The sequence below is a fragment of the Malaclemys terrapin genome, chromosome 13, assembly GCF_027887155.1.
Source record: "Malaclemys terrapin pileata isolate rMalTer1 chromosome 13, rMalTer1.hap1, whole genome shotgun sequence".
In the NCBI taxonomy this organism is placed as follows: Eukaryota; Metazoa; Chordata; order Testudines; family Emydidae; genus Malaclemys; species Malaclemys terrapin.
In genome coordinates, this window is record NC_071517.1 from 33,092,618 (window position 1) to 33,106,926 (window position 14,309).

Sequence of the window (14,309 nt, forward strand, 5' to 3'; positions counted from 1 at the left end):
TTCACATTTGAATGATTTATTTGGCAATTTAAATACGCGTGGCTGGTGTGTGTATTTCTTCCTTGAAAGATTAACATTATTATTATGTATATTGCAGTAGCACCTGAGACCAGGACCTTATTTTGCAGCATACTACACAGAAGCAAAGCAACAGATAGTCCTAAGTCATGAGCACACAATCTAAATAGACAGTAAATTGAGTGGAATATTCTTGTTGATTTAAGATCCCCAGCACCAAAAATCTGTTTGCTCCCTTCCATAACACAGAGATCATGTTATTATTATTATTATTTATTTTTATTGTGGTAGTGCCCAGATGCCCCAGACAGGGGCCCAGGTCCCATTGTGCTAGACGCTGTACACGCACATAACAAAAAGATAGTCCCTGCCCTGAAGCACTTACCATCTACGTTTAGGAAGGAGACACCACAAGTGGATACAACCAATAGATGGGGGGAGTACAAGGCAAAAGCGAGGTGACTCCGAACAGTGTGCTAAGCAGCCATTACAGCATCAGACCTGCCAAGTTTAGACCTCGATAAATAAGACCAGCTGGAGAAGAAAATATAGACACATGGCTAGGTTCTACTGTTAGTTACATGAGTTCAGTCCCATTGACTTTAGTAGATCATGGATTCCTAAAGACCCTATGACTTTGGAACTAAGAAAAATGATTATGAGTAAAATGGAAAGTTAGTGGGACTTAGGTGTTATATTCATGGCATACACATGGAGAAGTTGGATCAGAACATAAATACTCTTGCTGGAAGGTTGCAACGTAACACAACTTGATTTCTTAGAATTCTGAACGATAAGACACACAAGAACTCTGAAACAGAGAGAGACAAAGCAGGCTGCTCCCTACAACCAGAAAGGCGCAACTCACCCCACCTGGTTGTCTGTTAACTGACTCAGACAACTCAGATCACATGTTTCCCTCAGAGCCCTCTAGCCTGGCTGCAGGCCAGGCAACCCCCTCACACATAAAGTGACAGTATGTAATTTTGAACACAGTTTCCAATATTCCACATTAGTCTTCTGACAGTGACACTTTAGAACATTTTACCCCAAGCCTCATCACTATGAGACATGATCCCTGCTTTAAAGACAATAGGAAAGCAGGTGTTTTCCTGGAAGAATGGAAATATCTCTGAATCTTAAAAAAAAAAACCCTGAATTTAAAAGAAATATAGAAAAAGAGACTCATGATCCGTTCCCCTTCTCTGCACTGCGAAGAAGAGAGACAGCAAAAAGAGCTGAAATGATTCACTGACACTGACCCCCCCCACACACACACCTTCCTCCCCTCCAACTCAATTGCAGAAATCAGTGTTGCAGCAGGTGTAGTCATAAGTAAGGTGAGATTCGTCGGGTGCCCTCACCTTGCCGCAATTTAACACTGAGGTGCAGTTCAGCCGGTAGTAGAGAGGCAATTTCCCTGAGGAGAGAGATAGAAAAGGGGCGTGGTTAGAAAAATATACATCCAACTTGATTACAGTCTATAAGTACTTACCTGGGGAACAAATATTTGATAATGGGCCCTTCCATCTAGCAGAGAAAAGTCTAAAGCAGCGGCTCTCAACCTTTCCAGACTACTGTACATCTTTCAGGAGTCTGATTTGTCTTGCCTACCCCCAAGCTTCACCTCACTTAAAAACGACTTGCATACAACATCAGACATGAAAATTCAAAAGTGTCACAGCCACACTATCACTGAAAAATGGCTTCCTTTCTCATTTTTACCATATAATTATAAAATAAAGTAGTTGGAATATAAATAAATTGTACTTACATTTCAGTGTATAGTACAGCGGCAACACCGGGGACTCCAGCAGCAGGGCAGGATAAGCAGTAGCTATTGGGGGCGGGGACAGCTCAGCTAGCAGCCAGCCCCCCTGCTACTTCCTCCCTCCATGAGCTGCACGAACACACGGAGATTTGGCGGAGTGCACCCCTTTGCCCCCCTTTGTGCACACCCCTCACTGGCAAATAGCACTGGGAGCTTCTGTAGCATCTCCTATTCAAGAATCTCTAAAGGATTTAGGGAGCAAAATGTTGTTCTTCTCACTTGATGCCACACAGCGGAGCTGAGCCACAGTTCTCCAAGAGAACAAAATGTCATTGAAATGTTAGGTTTGTTTTTAAAAAAATGAATTTTTCATGGACGTGTTTATTTAACTTTCTCACTTTCTGAAGATTTCTGATAGAGCTAAAGAGAAGAAAAGAAATGTGTGTGTGTGGGGGGGGGGGAAGTCTGTTGGTTGTTCTGTAATTTTTCCCCATTTTTTTGTTGTTTTCATTGTACGTATTTCTGTATTGTCAATTTTAGTCACCTGATGAAATACCTATATATATGATATGAGTAGTTTCATTTTGCTGTGAGTAGTTTTACCGACTTTGGGATTGTGAATATATATGATCTCTCAATCCTTAACAAAACAAAACAAAACAGAACAATTCTGGATTTAGAGAGAGAAAGAGAAAAGGCAATTAATCTTTTAAAAAAATAAATAGCTTTGAAAATTCTGCCGTGAAAAGGGACAGATTAAAAATTGTTATTTGTGATATTGTTATACCTGTGTTGGTCCAAGGATATTAGAGCAAGAAGGTGGGTGAGGTAATATCTTTTATTGGACCAACTTCTGTTGGTGAAAGACACAAGTCTGGGCCATCCTTACCCATCCTTACCCCTGCCCCTGCTCTGCCCAAGCCCTGCCTCTTCCCACCTTTGCTCCACCCCAACCCCACCCCACTCCACCCCTTCCCCTGAGGACTGCAGCAGGGGTCGGGCCTGCACTCACCAGGCAGCGATAAGTGGAGTGACCCGGCCCCAGCCCGCTCTATGCCACCGGCTCCCAGCCGCGCCGCCGGTGAATGCTGGGGGGCGGTTCCCCCTACCCCCAAGCCCCAAGGCTGGGAGCCAGGGGAACAGAGCAGAGCGGGCTGGGGCTGGGTCAATCCACTTCCCGCCGCCCCATGAGTACGGGGTCGGGCCTGCCCTGCACTCACTGGGTGGCAGGAAGTGGAGTGACCCAGCCTCAACCCACTCTGCTCTGCCGGCTCATGCTGGGGGGTGGTTTCCCCCCTGCCCCCCAAGCCTGCTCCTGCCTCCCTGCGGAGGCCTGGGGCCAGCCCCCCCCCCCTTGCAGAGGCCTGGGGCCACACACCCCTGGGGCGGGGGGTGATTGCATAGGGCACCAAAACGACTAGGGACGGCCCTGACACAAATTTTCAAGTTTCAACAACTTCAACAACCACCATCCATCCATCAAACTCTCTCTAGAATAGTGGATCTCAACAAGGGTTACTCGTACCCCTGGGGGTAAAGAGAGGTCTCCCAGAGGATACATTGACTCATCTAAATATTTGCCTAGTTTTACAACAGGATACATAAAAAGCACTGGCAAAGTCAGTACAGACTAAAATTTCATACAGACAATGACTTATTTATACTACTCTATATATTATACACTGAAATGTAAGTAAAATATTTATATTCCAATTGATTTATTTAATAATTATATCGTAAAAATGAGAAAGTCAGCAATTTTTCAGTAATAGTGGCTGTGACGTTTGAATTTTTACATCTGATTTTGCAAGCAAGTAGTTTTTAAGTGAGGTGAAACTTGGGGGTAGGCAAGACAAGTCAGACTCCTGAAAGGGGTACAGTAGTCTGGAAAGGTTCAGAGCCACTGGTCTAGAACACTCCCGCACCAGCATCACGGTCTGCAGTTGAAAATAAATATTTTGACCAGCTCTGCTACACACAGTTCCAGACAACTATGTGTAGCAGAAAGCACAGAAAGACAAGTGACTTCTAAGTGACACAGCAAGACCCCAGGCCTGCAAAAAATACACCCATTATTATCATCGCACCTAGAAGGCTGAGTCATTAACCAGGACACCAGTGTGCCATAAGTATTTCTGTTGAGTCTGAGATTGTGGGTTGAATTTGGAGTTGTGGGCAATACTTGAGAAGAAAGCAATTGCTACTTTCTTTCAACTTGCCCCCTCCCCATATCCCAGTCTGACTGTTGCTCCCCTGTCCATCAAGTCTGTGGTGCACAACTTTTGCTTCAGGGATAACCCCACTATAAGTACACAGTTCGATGTCAGTAGTCCTTGAAATCCATACATACCAAGAGAAGCTTTAATATTCACACATCTCTCCCTCCATCCACACGTCGTTTCACCTGATCCCTGGACGCATCCAAAGAGGAGAAACTTGCGTTTGCAGACATTGCAGCGCAGAGCCTCCCCTACGTCAGATAAACAGAAGAAACAACGCAGGGCTTCATCTGACAATGAGTTGGATGGCATAATGGAGCACTGGCTATTGAAGTCAATGGGTGTAGGAGCAGACCCACAGCACAAGGCCTGGTACTGCTCCAAAGAAAAACATTATTTGGCGGGATGTAGACAGCATTTCACGCTTTGTCCACTAGGGGGACCCATTAAAGGTGTCATCAGTTTGTATGCATCCGAAGAAGTGGGCTGTAGTCCATGAAAGCTTATGCTCTAATAAATTTGTTAGTCTCTAAGGTGCCACAAGTACCCCTGTTCTTTTTGTGGATACAGACTAACACGGCTGCTACTCTGAAATCTATCAGTTTGTTGGTCTCTGTCATATATCTTACACTTCCTGGAGGTTGAGCAGATACAGCTCTCTCTCTAGATATCTTAGGAATTTATACAGGTCCCATTACCATACTGTCTGAGTACCTCAAGTCTTTAATTCATTTATCCTCACAACACCCATACAAGGCAGGGAAGTGCTGTTTTACCAATGAGAAACAAGCCTAGAGAGACATGGGCCTGGTCTACACTAGCTAGGGTTGCCAATTTTGGTTGGATGTATTCCTGGAGGTTTCATCCCAGGACATAACCTTTATTGAAAGATTAAACTTTAGGTGTCTTATTCCCATTGTTTTCAATTTCTTTGAGTGATTCCAATATCTATGAGCAGTGGTGTGAGATATCCACACCTCAGAGGAGCGTTGCTAAGACGATCTAAGTCCCCGGGTAGGCAGCACAGAAGAATTCTCCTGGTGACCTAGCTACCACCTGTCAGGGAGGTGGATTACCTTTGCCAATGGGAGAACCCCTCTTGTTGGCATAGGTAGTATACTACAGTGGCACAGCTGCCATGGCGCCAGTGTAGCATTTTAAGTGTAGACAAGCCCTAGAGCTGTGTCTTCCACTGTCTAACCGGAGTTTCGGTTGGCTTAACTACATCTCTGAGGGCTGTGTATTGTTCAGTGTAGACCAGCCCTAAGACCCGGAGCCTCCAAGGCAGGGATTAGATTCTGCCAGAGCTCTTCGGAGCAGAGCTTTGGTAAATATTTTCAAGGCCTGAGTCCTTGTGCTTCCTGTGGAGCTGAAGCCCTGAGCCCTGGAGCGCCATAGAAGCCCCAAACCCTGGCACACCCACAAGGCTAAAGCCCCAAGATACCTGCTCAGGGGTGCCAGAACGGGGTGGGCAAACGGGCCATGGCCCATCCACTTTTCGCCCTGGCCCCCTGCCCCTCCTCTTCTCCCTGAAGCCTAGCCCCTAGGCCAGGCCAGAAGCCAGAGCTGGGTCGGGATAAGAACCACATGAGCAGCTGTGGGGAGTTGTGGACTCTCCATCTGCCCTGGGCAGGGAGTCCGGTGGGTGGAGACATGGGCTGGGGGCTGCTCTTGGGCCCCCCCACCTCAGACAGGTGGAGGGGCCTGGGCTCCCCGGCAGGGCTCAGGGGTAAAGGTGCGGGGCCCTGGAGTGGGCAAGGCATCGTGGATCCCCCAACACTTTTAGGAAGAATCTGTCGCCCCTGACCCTGACCCACAACTGAAACCCAGAGCCCCAAATGGGGGGGGGGTTGGAAATGGGAGCTCCGGGAAATACTGTGTGAGAATTTATGCCCTGCTCAAAGGTATTGGAATCAATCTATCAAAGAACTAAAATGAAAACAATGGGAATAAGACACCTAAATACCTTTGAGGAACTGGGACTAAGGCATGGAGAGAACATGGAATTGAACCCAAGCCAATGGACCAGCCTTTCTTTATAAGCTAAAGAAACCTTTGTTCTGCAGTGTCTAACAACCAGCCCATTGGAAATTCATATCTGAATTCTGTTCTAGCATCTGGATGTTGTCCTTTTAAAAATTCAATTTAATTCAACTTTTGTCCTGGACTTACCTCCTGCAAAGCACAAGAGAGTGGCCAGTCCCACGAAAAAAACCTTCATGTCAGCAGAGAAAGAGGTAAGATGAACTGGACAGCCTGAGCGTGCTTCAGCAGAACACCACCAGGGATATCTCCAGAACTGGCTGTGGTGGAGCAGAGATTCAGTCTTGCTTTCTCTGAGCCTGTCGGCTTATGCAGTGCCTTCCCTATTGTAGGGTGGAAAAAATGAGTTTGAAAATTGCTCTACAGTAAAGAGTACAAATTGCCTGCTCAAGGGACCTTCTGACTTCCCCAAGAAAAAACTCAGTGGTCATCACATTTCCAAAAAGGTGGTGAAGGAAGCCCCCAAGGAACACACACAATAGCTGGGCCTGTCTGCCTTTGTATTTTCTTTCATTAACAATCTTTTCGAATAGGCATGAAGCTGAGGCTCTGACCACATGAATGTAATTAACGATCTGTGGATAATTTTTGCAACAACAGCTATTTTTCTTTTGCAGCTCTATCCCAATTGCAAATCAGCCAACAAACCAGGATAAAATGCTGCTGACGAATATAATCTGGGGCCATCTGTCTCATTCTGATCAGCTCCCTTTAAGAAAGATGTAGCTGAGATTCAGATTTTAAGGGGAGAAGGGATGTTTGTGATCATTCTAGTCTGACCTCCAGCATAGCACAAGATGTAGAGTTTCACCCAGTGATTCCTCCACTGGAGGGATTTATTCTTGGCTTGGAAAAGGTCCAGAGTAGGTCAGCAAAATTGGTCAGAGTAATATGATGAGAGATTTCAGGGACTAGAATTTTTTTAGCCTGATAGAGAGAAGATCTGGAGTTAGATTGGGAGTAAATCTGTTTTTCATATTTTCCATACTGGGAGGTTTGCTGGTATGTTTCATTTGAAAGAAAGAAAGAAAGAAAGAAAGAAAGAAAGAAAGAAAGAAAGAAAGAAAGAAAAGTGAATACGGTCACGGGCACATAGGGCAGAAAGTACACGGATGGGTGCTCTCTTCTGGCTCAGATCCTCAGTGCTGTAAATCAGCGTAGCTCCTTTGAAGTCAATGGTCCTAAATTTGTTTAGGTCAGTTAAGGATCTGTCCCTCCTTGTTTTGTAATTCATCTTCCTGGGGCTCATGAGTGCCCTGGCTTGAATCATCTTTACTTTGCTATTCAGTCATCTCTTATGATAAACACCCTCCTGCTCCCTTTGGCTGAGCTCCAAGCCCTGAAGCAAACACAAAAGCCACGTTCAATGCCAATAGTGTAGCTGCTGACCTCCATGCTACAAGTAGAAAACAATGTTCTCTTATGAGTTACTGGACTTCATGCAAGACAAAGGACTTGCTAGAACCACAGGTTTCCTCTTTCTCTGGATCTGCTACCAAAGAAGGGATTTTGACTACGCCTGAAATTACGAATCTAAGTTTCCACTACTGGAGGGGACGACAGGACCTGCCAACAAATGAGCTGTCACCAGGGCACATTTATAAGACCAAAGACAGGCGAGTGCATGAATGTGCAGAATATTGGGGGCGCAGCCCACTGGAAAATTTGTACTGAGCTGGGAATGATTAATCACCTTTGACCCAACACAGGACTTAATGCTACAAACTTTATATTAAAAGTTCTATGCTTTACCAACTGAGCTAAGCAGGCTCATGGAGAACACACTAGCTGATCCTGTACTTAAATAGCTGCCTAGGAAACATCACCTTCTGTAATAAAGGTGTGTCTTGACCTTTGGTATAAAAGCAACACAGAACAGTCGGACCCGTATTCTGCTCTCACTGATTTTAGAGGGTGAATCTTATGCAGTTAATATTCTTTAAACAGGTCTAATGAAAGCTACAGGTGTTAGCTGGAGCCCAGCAGAGGAAGAAGAAGAAAGATGATGAACACTTTATGTAGAAAAGTCAAATTCAATTCAAATCTTATTGGGGGATCTCTTACCAGGCGATATCCAGCCAAGCAGCCTGCTGGCAAACTGAAGTCCGAGGGTCTGCCGTCTCAAGGTCTCCGCCTGCCTTCTCATAAGATCCACCTCAGTTCCACATACAAAATAATTCTGTTTGAACCAATGGTCACAGGTTATTCAGTCCCCAGGGAGGGGGTGGGGATATTGTTTCCCTGGAACAATGCTTTCCCCCACGCACTCTGCACCTGAGTAAACAGACGCCTCACCCTCCTTTCCAGCACTGTGCTTCCCGAACACAGATAAGTTAACTCAATGTATGTCTACACTGCCGTGTAAGCCCAGGGTTAGTAGAACTCCAGTTCATAGGCACCAACTCCGTTGGTGCTCCAGGGCTGGAAAATGAGCGGGTGCTTAGCACCCACTGGCAGCCAAGCTGCTCCCCTCTTCCTCCTCCCTCCCAGCACACCACGGAAGAGTTGTTCAGTGGTGTGCAGGAGGAGCTGGGAGGGAGGGGAGGAGTGGGGATGTGGACCAGGGATGGGGCCAGCATTAGGGGTATCAAGCAGGACAATTGCTCAGGGCCCCATGCCACAGGGGTCCCCACAAAGCTAAGTTGCTCAGGCTTTAGCTTCAGCCCCAGGTGGCAGGGCCCTGGGTTTCAGCCCAACATTGCAAGGCTTCAGCTTTCTGTCCTGGGCCCCACCAAGACTAACATTGGCTCTGCTTTGCGGCCCCCCTGAAACCTGCTTGCGGCCCCCTAGGGGTCCCCAAACTCCTGGTTGAGAACCACTGGGCTAAACCACTTGAGTCCACTTGAGTCCTGCATATTTAGCTCCCAGCTGGCAGTTTCCCCCTCTTCTGTTTCTTTGGAGCTAACTACAAACAGCCTCATGGCCCCATTTCATGTCAGAAACATCTATTGACCGATGATCACATTTCCCCTGCTTTCCTGTCTAGGCAGAATCGGGGTGTGAGGAATCAGAAAATAATCATTGGAAATTTCTAAGCCTGCCTTTTAACATACAACATCACTTTCCCCTTTTAAAATAACATTTTTTCTATAACACTTTTGAAGACTCAACACCTTGTTCTTCTTCAAACGATGTTAACACAAGCTCTGAGCTACTAATTTCCTTACTGTTCCCTTAATATTTTTAGCAGAGTACATTGCCATAAAAGATAAATAGAAAACAAATTAAAACAATTTTCAATATTATTAATTGAGGACACATCTTTTTTTAAAAAACAATCGGTTTATTACCTTCTTGTTTTACTCTCAAGCCTGTTTTTATAAATCATTAGTGATGAAGTAACAAGGAGTTACAGAAATGTACAAGGAATGAATACAATGTGGTCGGAATCTTCAGCCTGAAAAAATCTCTATGAAAATAAATAGGGCTGTGCGGAGACTATGAAAGGGAAGTAGTTATATGCAGCCCTGTGCAGAGCTGGAGACAATGTAAAAAGAAGTAGAGACGCTACTGATCGCTGAAGGGGGACAATCAGTACTGAAGGGTTATTTTTTTTCTCTCTCTTGTCTGGGGTTGAACAGAAAAGGAGAAAAATCATCTCTCACTCTCATAGGAATATGGTACTGTCAATTTGTCCTCTTTTCATGTTGTGTTAAAGTTCAGAGACTGGAAAAGTAATTTCCTGCCTAAGGGTATGTCTACACTACGGGATTAATCCGAATTTAGATAATTCGGATTTGAGAAACAGGTTGTATAAAGTCGAAATGAGTGCAGCCACACTAGCACAGTAATTCGGTGGTGTGCGTCCAAGTACCGGGACTAGCGTCGATTTCTGCACCGTTGCACTGTGGGTAGCAATTCCATAGCTATCCCATAGTTCCCGCAGTCTCCCGCGCCCATTGGGATTGTGGGTTAAGATCCCAGTGCCTGATGGGACAAAAAACATCGTCGCAGGTGGTTCTGGGTACAGCCTCACTTCCTCCCTCCCTCCCTCCCTGCATGAAAGCAACGGACGGCAGACAACCATTTTCGCGCCTTTTTTCCTGGGTGGGTGAACACTGCAGACTCCATACCACGGCAAGCATGGAGCCCGCTGAGGTCAAGACAGCACTCATGAATATTGCAAACACCTTGCGCGTTCTCGTGGAGTTTATGCTCAGCCAGGACCAGAAAAACGAGGCGAGGAGGCAGCGGCGGCGGCAGCGCAGCGACAAGCATGATGAGGACATGGACACGGACACAGAATTCAGTGAAACCACAGGCCCCGGTGCTTTGGAGATCATGTTGTTAATGGGGCAGATTCTATCCATGGAACGCCAATTCTGGGCAAGGGAAACAAGCACAGACTGGTGGGACCGCATAGTGTTGCAGGTCTGGGACGATTCCCAGTGGCTGCGGAACTTTCGCATGCGTAAGGGCACTTTCATGGAACTTTGTGACTTGCTGTCTCCTGCCCTGAAACGCCAGAATACCAAGATGAGAGCAGCCCTCACAGTTGAGAAGCGCGTGGCGATAGCCCTGTGGAAGCTTGCAACGCCAGACAGCTACCGGTCAGTCGGGAATCAATTTGGAGTGGGCAAATCTACTGTGGGGGCTGCTGTGATGCAAGTAGCCAAAGCAATCACTCAGGTGCTGCTACGAAAGTTAGTGACTCTGGGAAATGTGCAGGCTATAGTGGATGGTTTTGCTGCAATGGGATTCCCTAACTGTGGTGGGGCAATAGACGGAACCCATATCCCTATCTTGGCACCGGAGCACCAAGCCACCGAGTACATAAACCGCAAGGGGTACTTTTCAATGGTGCTGCAAGCACTTGTGGATCACAAGGGACGTTTCACCAACATCAACGCGGGCTGGGCGGGAAGGGTTCATGACGCTCGCGTCTTCAGGAACACTACTCTGTTTAAAGGGCTGCAGCAAGGGACTTACTTTCCGGACCAGAAAATAACCGTTGGGGATGTTGAAATGCCCATAGTTATTCTTGGGGACCCAGCCTACCCCTTAATGCCATGGCTTATGAAGCCATACACAGGCAGCCTGGACAGGAGTCAGGAGCTGTTTAACTACAGGCTAAGCAAGTGCAGAATGGTGGTAGAATGTGCATTTGGCCGTTTAAAAGGTCGCTGGCGTTCATTATTGACTCGCTCTGACCTCAGCCAAAGAAATCTCCCCATTGTTATTTCTGCTTGCTGTGTGCTCCACAATCTCTGTGAAAGTAAGGGGGAGACCTTTATGGCGGGGTGGGAGGCTGAGGCAAATCGCCTGGCTGCTGATTACGCGCAGCCAGACACCAGGGCGATTAGAAGATCACACCATGAAGCGCTGTGCATCAGAGAAGCTTTGAAAAACAGTTTCATGGCTGGCCACGCTACCGTGTGAAATATCTGTTTGTTTCTCCTTCATGAAAACCCTCCCCCTTTACTGACTGATTTTCTGTAAGGAACCCACCCTGCCCCTTCCCCCATCTTTCTTTCAAACCAAATAAAGTCACTATCATTTAAAAATCATTTATTCTTTATTAATAGATTAGAAAAAGAGGGAGGGAACCCGGGTGGTATTTGGGAGGAGGATTGCTGGGAAGGAAAAAGCCACAAAGAAAAGGTTAAAAAAATGACAGCCTTTTGCTTGGGCTGTCTACTGGGGTGGAATGGGAAGGTGTACGGAGCCTCCCCCCCCGCGTTCTTACACGTCTGGGTGAGGAGGATACGGAACATGGGGAGGGGGGAGGGTGGAACAGGAGCTGAAGCGGCAGTCTGTTTTCCAGCAGCCGTTCCTGAACCTCCACCAGACGCCGGAGCAGCCCCAGCGTTGCATCCTTCATCCTCTGGTCTTCCTGCCGCCATCTCTCATCTCGATCGTCTCTCCTCTCCTCATGTTGGTCCCTCCTCTCCTCACGTTGGTCCCTCCTCTCCTCACGTTCACTGACTTCTTTCCTATACTTTGAAACTGTTTCCTTCCACTCATTCAGATGAGCTCTGTCACTCCTGCTGGATTGCATAATTTCAGAAAACATGTCCTCCCGCGTCTTCTTCTTACGACGCCTTATCTGTGATAACCTTCGGGATGGAGGAGGGAGGCTTGAGGAATTTGCAGCTGCTGTAGGGAGGGGAAAAAAGAGAGAATTGTTTTAAAAGCTACATTTTGCAGAACAATGCTTATACTCTTTCACGGTGACCAACACTGTTCACATTACATAGCACATGTGATTTCTGTGCAAGGTCGCATTTTGCCTCTTAATGCTGAGTGCCTGTGGCTTTGCTGCTAGAGATCACAGGTCTGGGCAACAGAATTCGGCTTGCATGCGGCCATGGTAAGCCATTGTTTTACAGCTTCTGCACCCTCCTTTCCCACATACCAAGCATAGCCTGTAGAGTGCTGTAGAAGCCTGGCCAATCTCAGCCAGTTGTGGGGGGGCAGTGTGGGGGGGCTTGTCTGGGCCCCTTCAGGCAAGTAGAGTGCTGCGGTTTTTCTGTTAACATTCAGCAGCACCAGAAAACAAACTAACCCCCCCCCCGCCATGAATTCTCTGGGATGATCACGGTACCCCTCCCCCCACCGCGTGGCTGGTATCAGGGAAGATCCCTGCAGGCACCAAACTACCCCCCCCTCCGCCGCCGACCCCCCCCCTCGCCATGAATTCTCTGGGATGATCACGGTACCCTCCCCCCACCGCGTGGCTGGTAACAGGGAAGATCCCTGCTAGCCAAACGCGAAAAACTCAGGGCCAATTTCCCATCTGCGCTTGGCTAACTGCAGGGAAGGATTTATTTTCCGCCACAGGCAAACAGCCCAGTAGGAACGGCCACCTCTGTCCCCTTAATTAAGTTCCCGTATTTCAACCAGGTTACCAGGAGTGATATCACTCTCCTGAGGATTACACAACAAGATAAAGAACGGATGTTGCTTGAATGCCAGCAAACACCGGGACCATACGCTGCCAGGCTTTGTCAGGCAATGATACCAGATTACTTGCTGCAAGCATGGCGTGGTCAAGTGTCCTATCATGGAGGAGGGAATAAGGATGCACTGCCCAGAAACCTTCTGGCAAGGCTTTCGGAGTACCTCCAGGAGAGCTTCATGGAGATGTCCCTGGAGGATTTCCGCTCCATCCCCATACACGTTAACAGACTTTTCCAGTAGCTACAGACTTTTCCAGTAGCTGAACTGACCGCGAATGCAAAGTCAGGCAAAGTAATCATTAAAAACCGTTTGCTTTTAAAACAAGTTTTATATTTTAAAAGGTAAACTCACCTGAGGTCCCTTCCATGGGGTCAGAGTCTTGGGTACTGGCTTGGGAGGCTTGGGAGGGTACTTCAGTCAGGGTGATAAAAAGATCCTGGCTGTTGGGGAGAATGGAGTGCTGTGTGCTCTCTGCAAGCTCATCCTCCTCCTCCTCCTCCTCCTCTACCCCATCGGCAGAATCCTCAGGCGTCGAGACTATCCCCGACCCAGAATCCACGAACAAAGGTGGGGTAGTGGTGGCAGCCCCCCCTAGAATTGCATGCAGCTCGGCGTAGTAGCGGCATGTCCGCGGCTCTGACCCGGAGCGACCGTTTGCCTCCTTTGTTTTTTGATAGGCTTGTCTGAGCTCCTTGACCTTCACGCGGCACTGCTCAGAGTCCCTATTGTGGCCTCTCTCCATCATGCCCTTGGAAATTTTTTCAAAAGTTTTTGCATTTCGTCTTTTAGAACGAAGTTCTGCAAGCACTGAATCCTCTCCCCATACAGCGATCAGATCCAGTACCTCCCTCACGGTCCATGCTGGTGCTCTTTTTCGATTATCAGCCTGCATGGTTACCTGTGCTGATGAGGTATCTGTGGTCACCTGTGCTCTCCACGCTGGGCAAACAGGAAATGAAGTTCAAATGTTCGCGGGGCTTTTCCTGTCTACCTGGCCAGTGCATCCGAGTTCGGATTGCTGTCCAGAGCGGTCACAATGATGCACTGTGGGATAGCTCCCGGAGGCCAATACCATCGAATTGCGGCCACACTAACCCTAATTCGAATTGCTAAAATTGATTTTGGCGCTACTCCGCTCGTTGGGGTGGAGTACAGAAATCGATTTAAAGGACCCTTTACATCGAATTAAATGGCGTCGTTGTGTGGACGGTTACAGGGTTAATTCGAATTAAAGCTGATAAATCCGAATTAAAGTCGTAGTGTAGACCAGGCCTACGATCATCGTGAGAACAGAGAATGCATTTCAATTCAGGCCGAGACAATAACCAAAATAATGATACTGTAGCAGCAAAACTTAC

General features: G+C 47.2%; 1 protein-coding gene across 1 annotated transcript; it reads right to left on the reverse strand.

Moving 5' to 3' along the window:
• Positions 1-8,244, reverse strand: LOC128848064 (lymphocyte antigen 6 complex locus protein G6c-like). The gene is made up of 4 exons (XM_054047820.1): positions 8,116-8,244; positions 6,181-6,374; positions 4,140-4,259; positions 1-1,438 (listed from the first exon to the last, which is right to left on the reverse strand). The coding sequence occupies exons 2-4, from the start codon at positions 6,227-6,229 to the stop codon at positions 1,314-1,316; spliced, it is 294 nt and encodes a 97-aa protein (XP_053903795.1). The 5' UTR covers positions 6,230-6,374; positions 8,116-8,244; the 3' UTR covers positions 1-1,313.
• Positions 8,245-14,309: the final 6,065 nt, after the last annotated feature.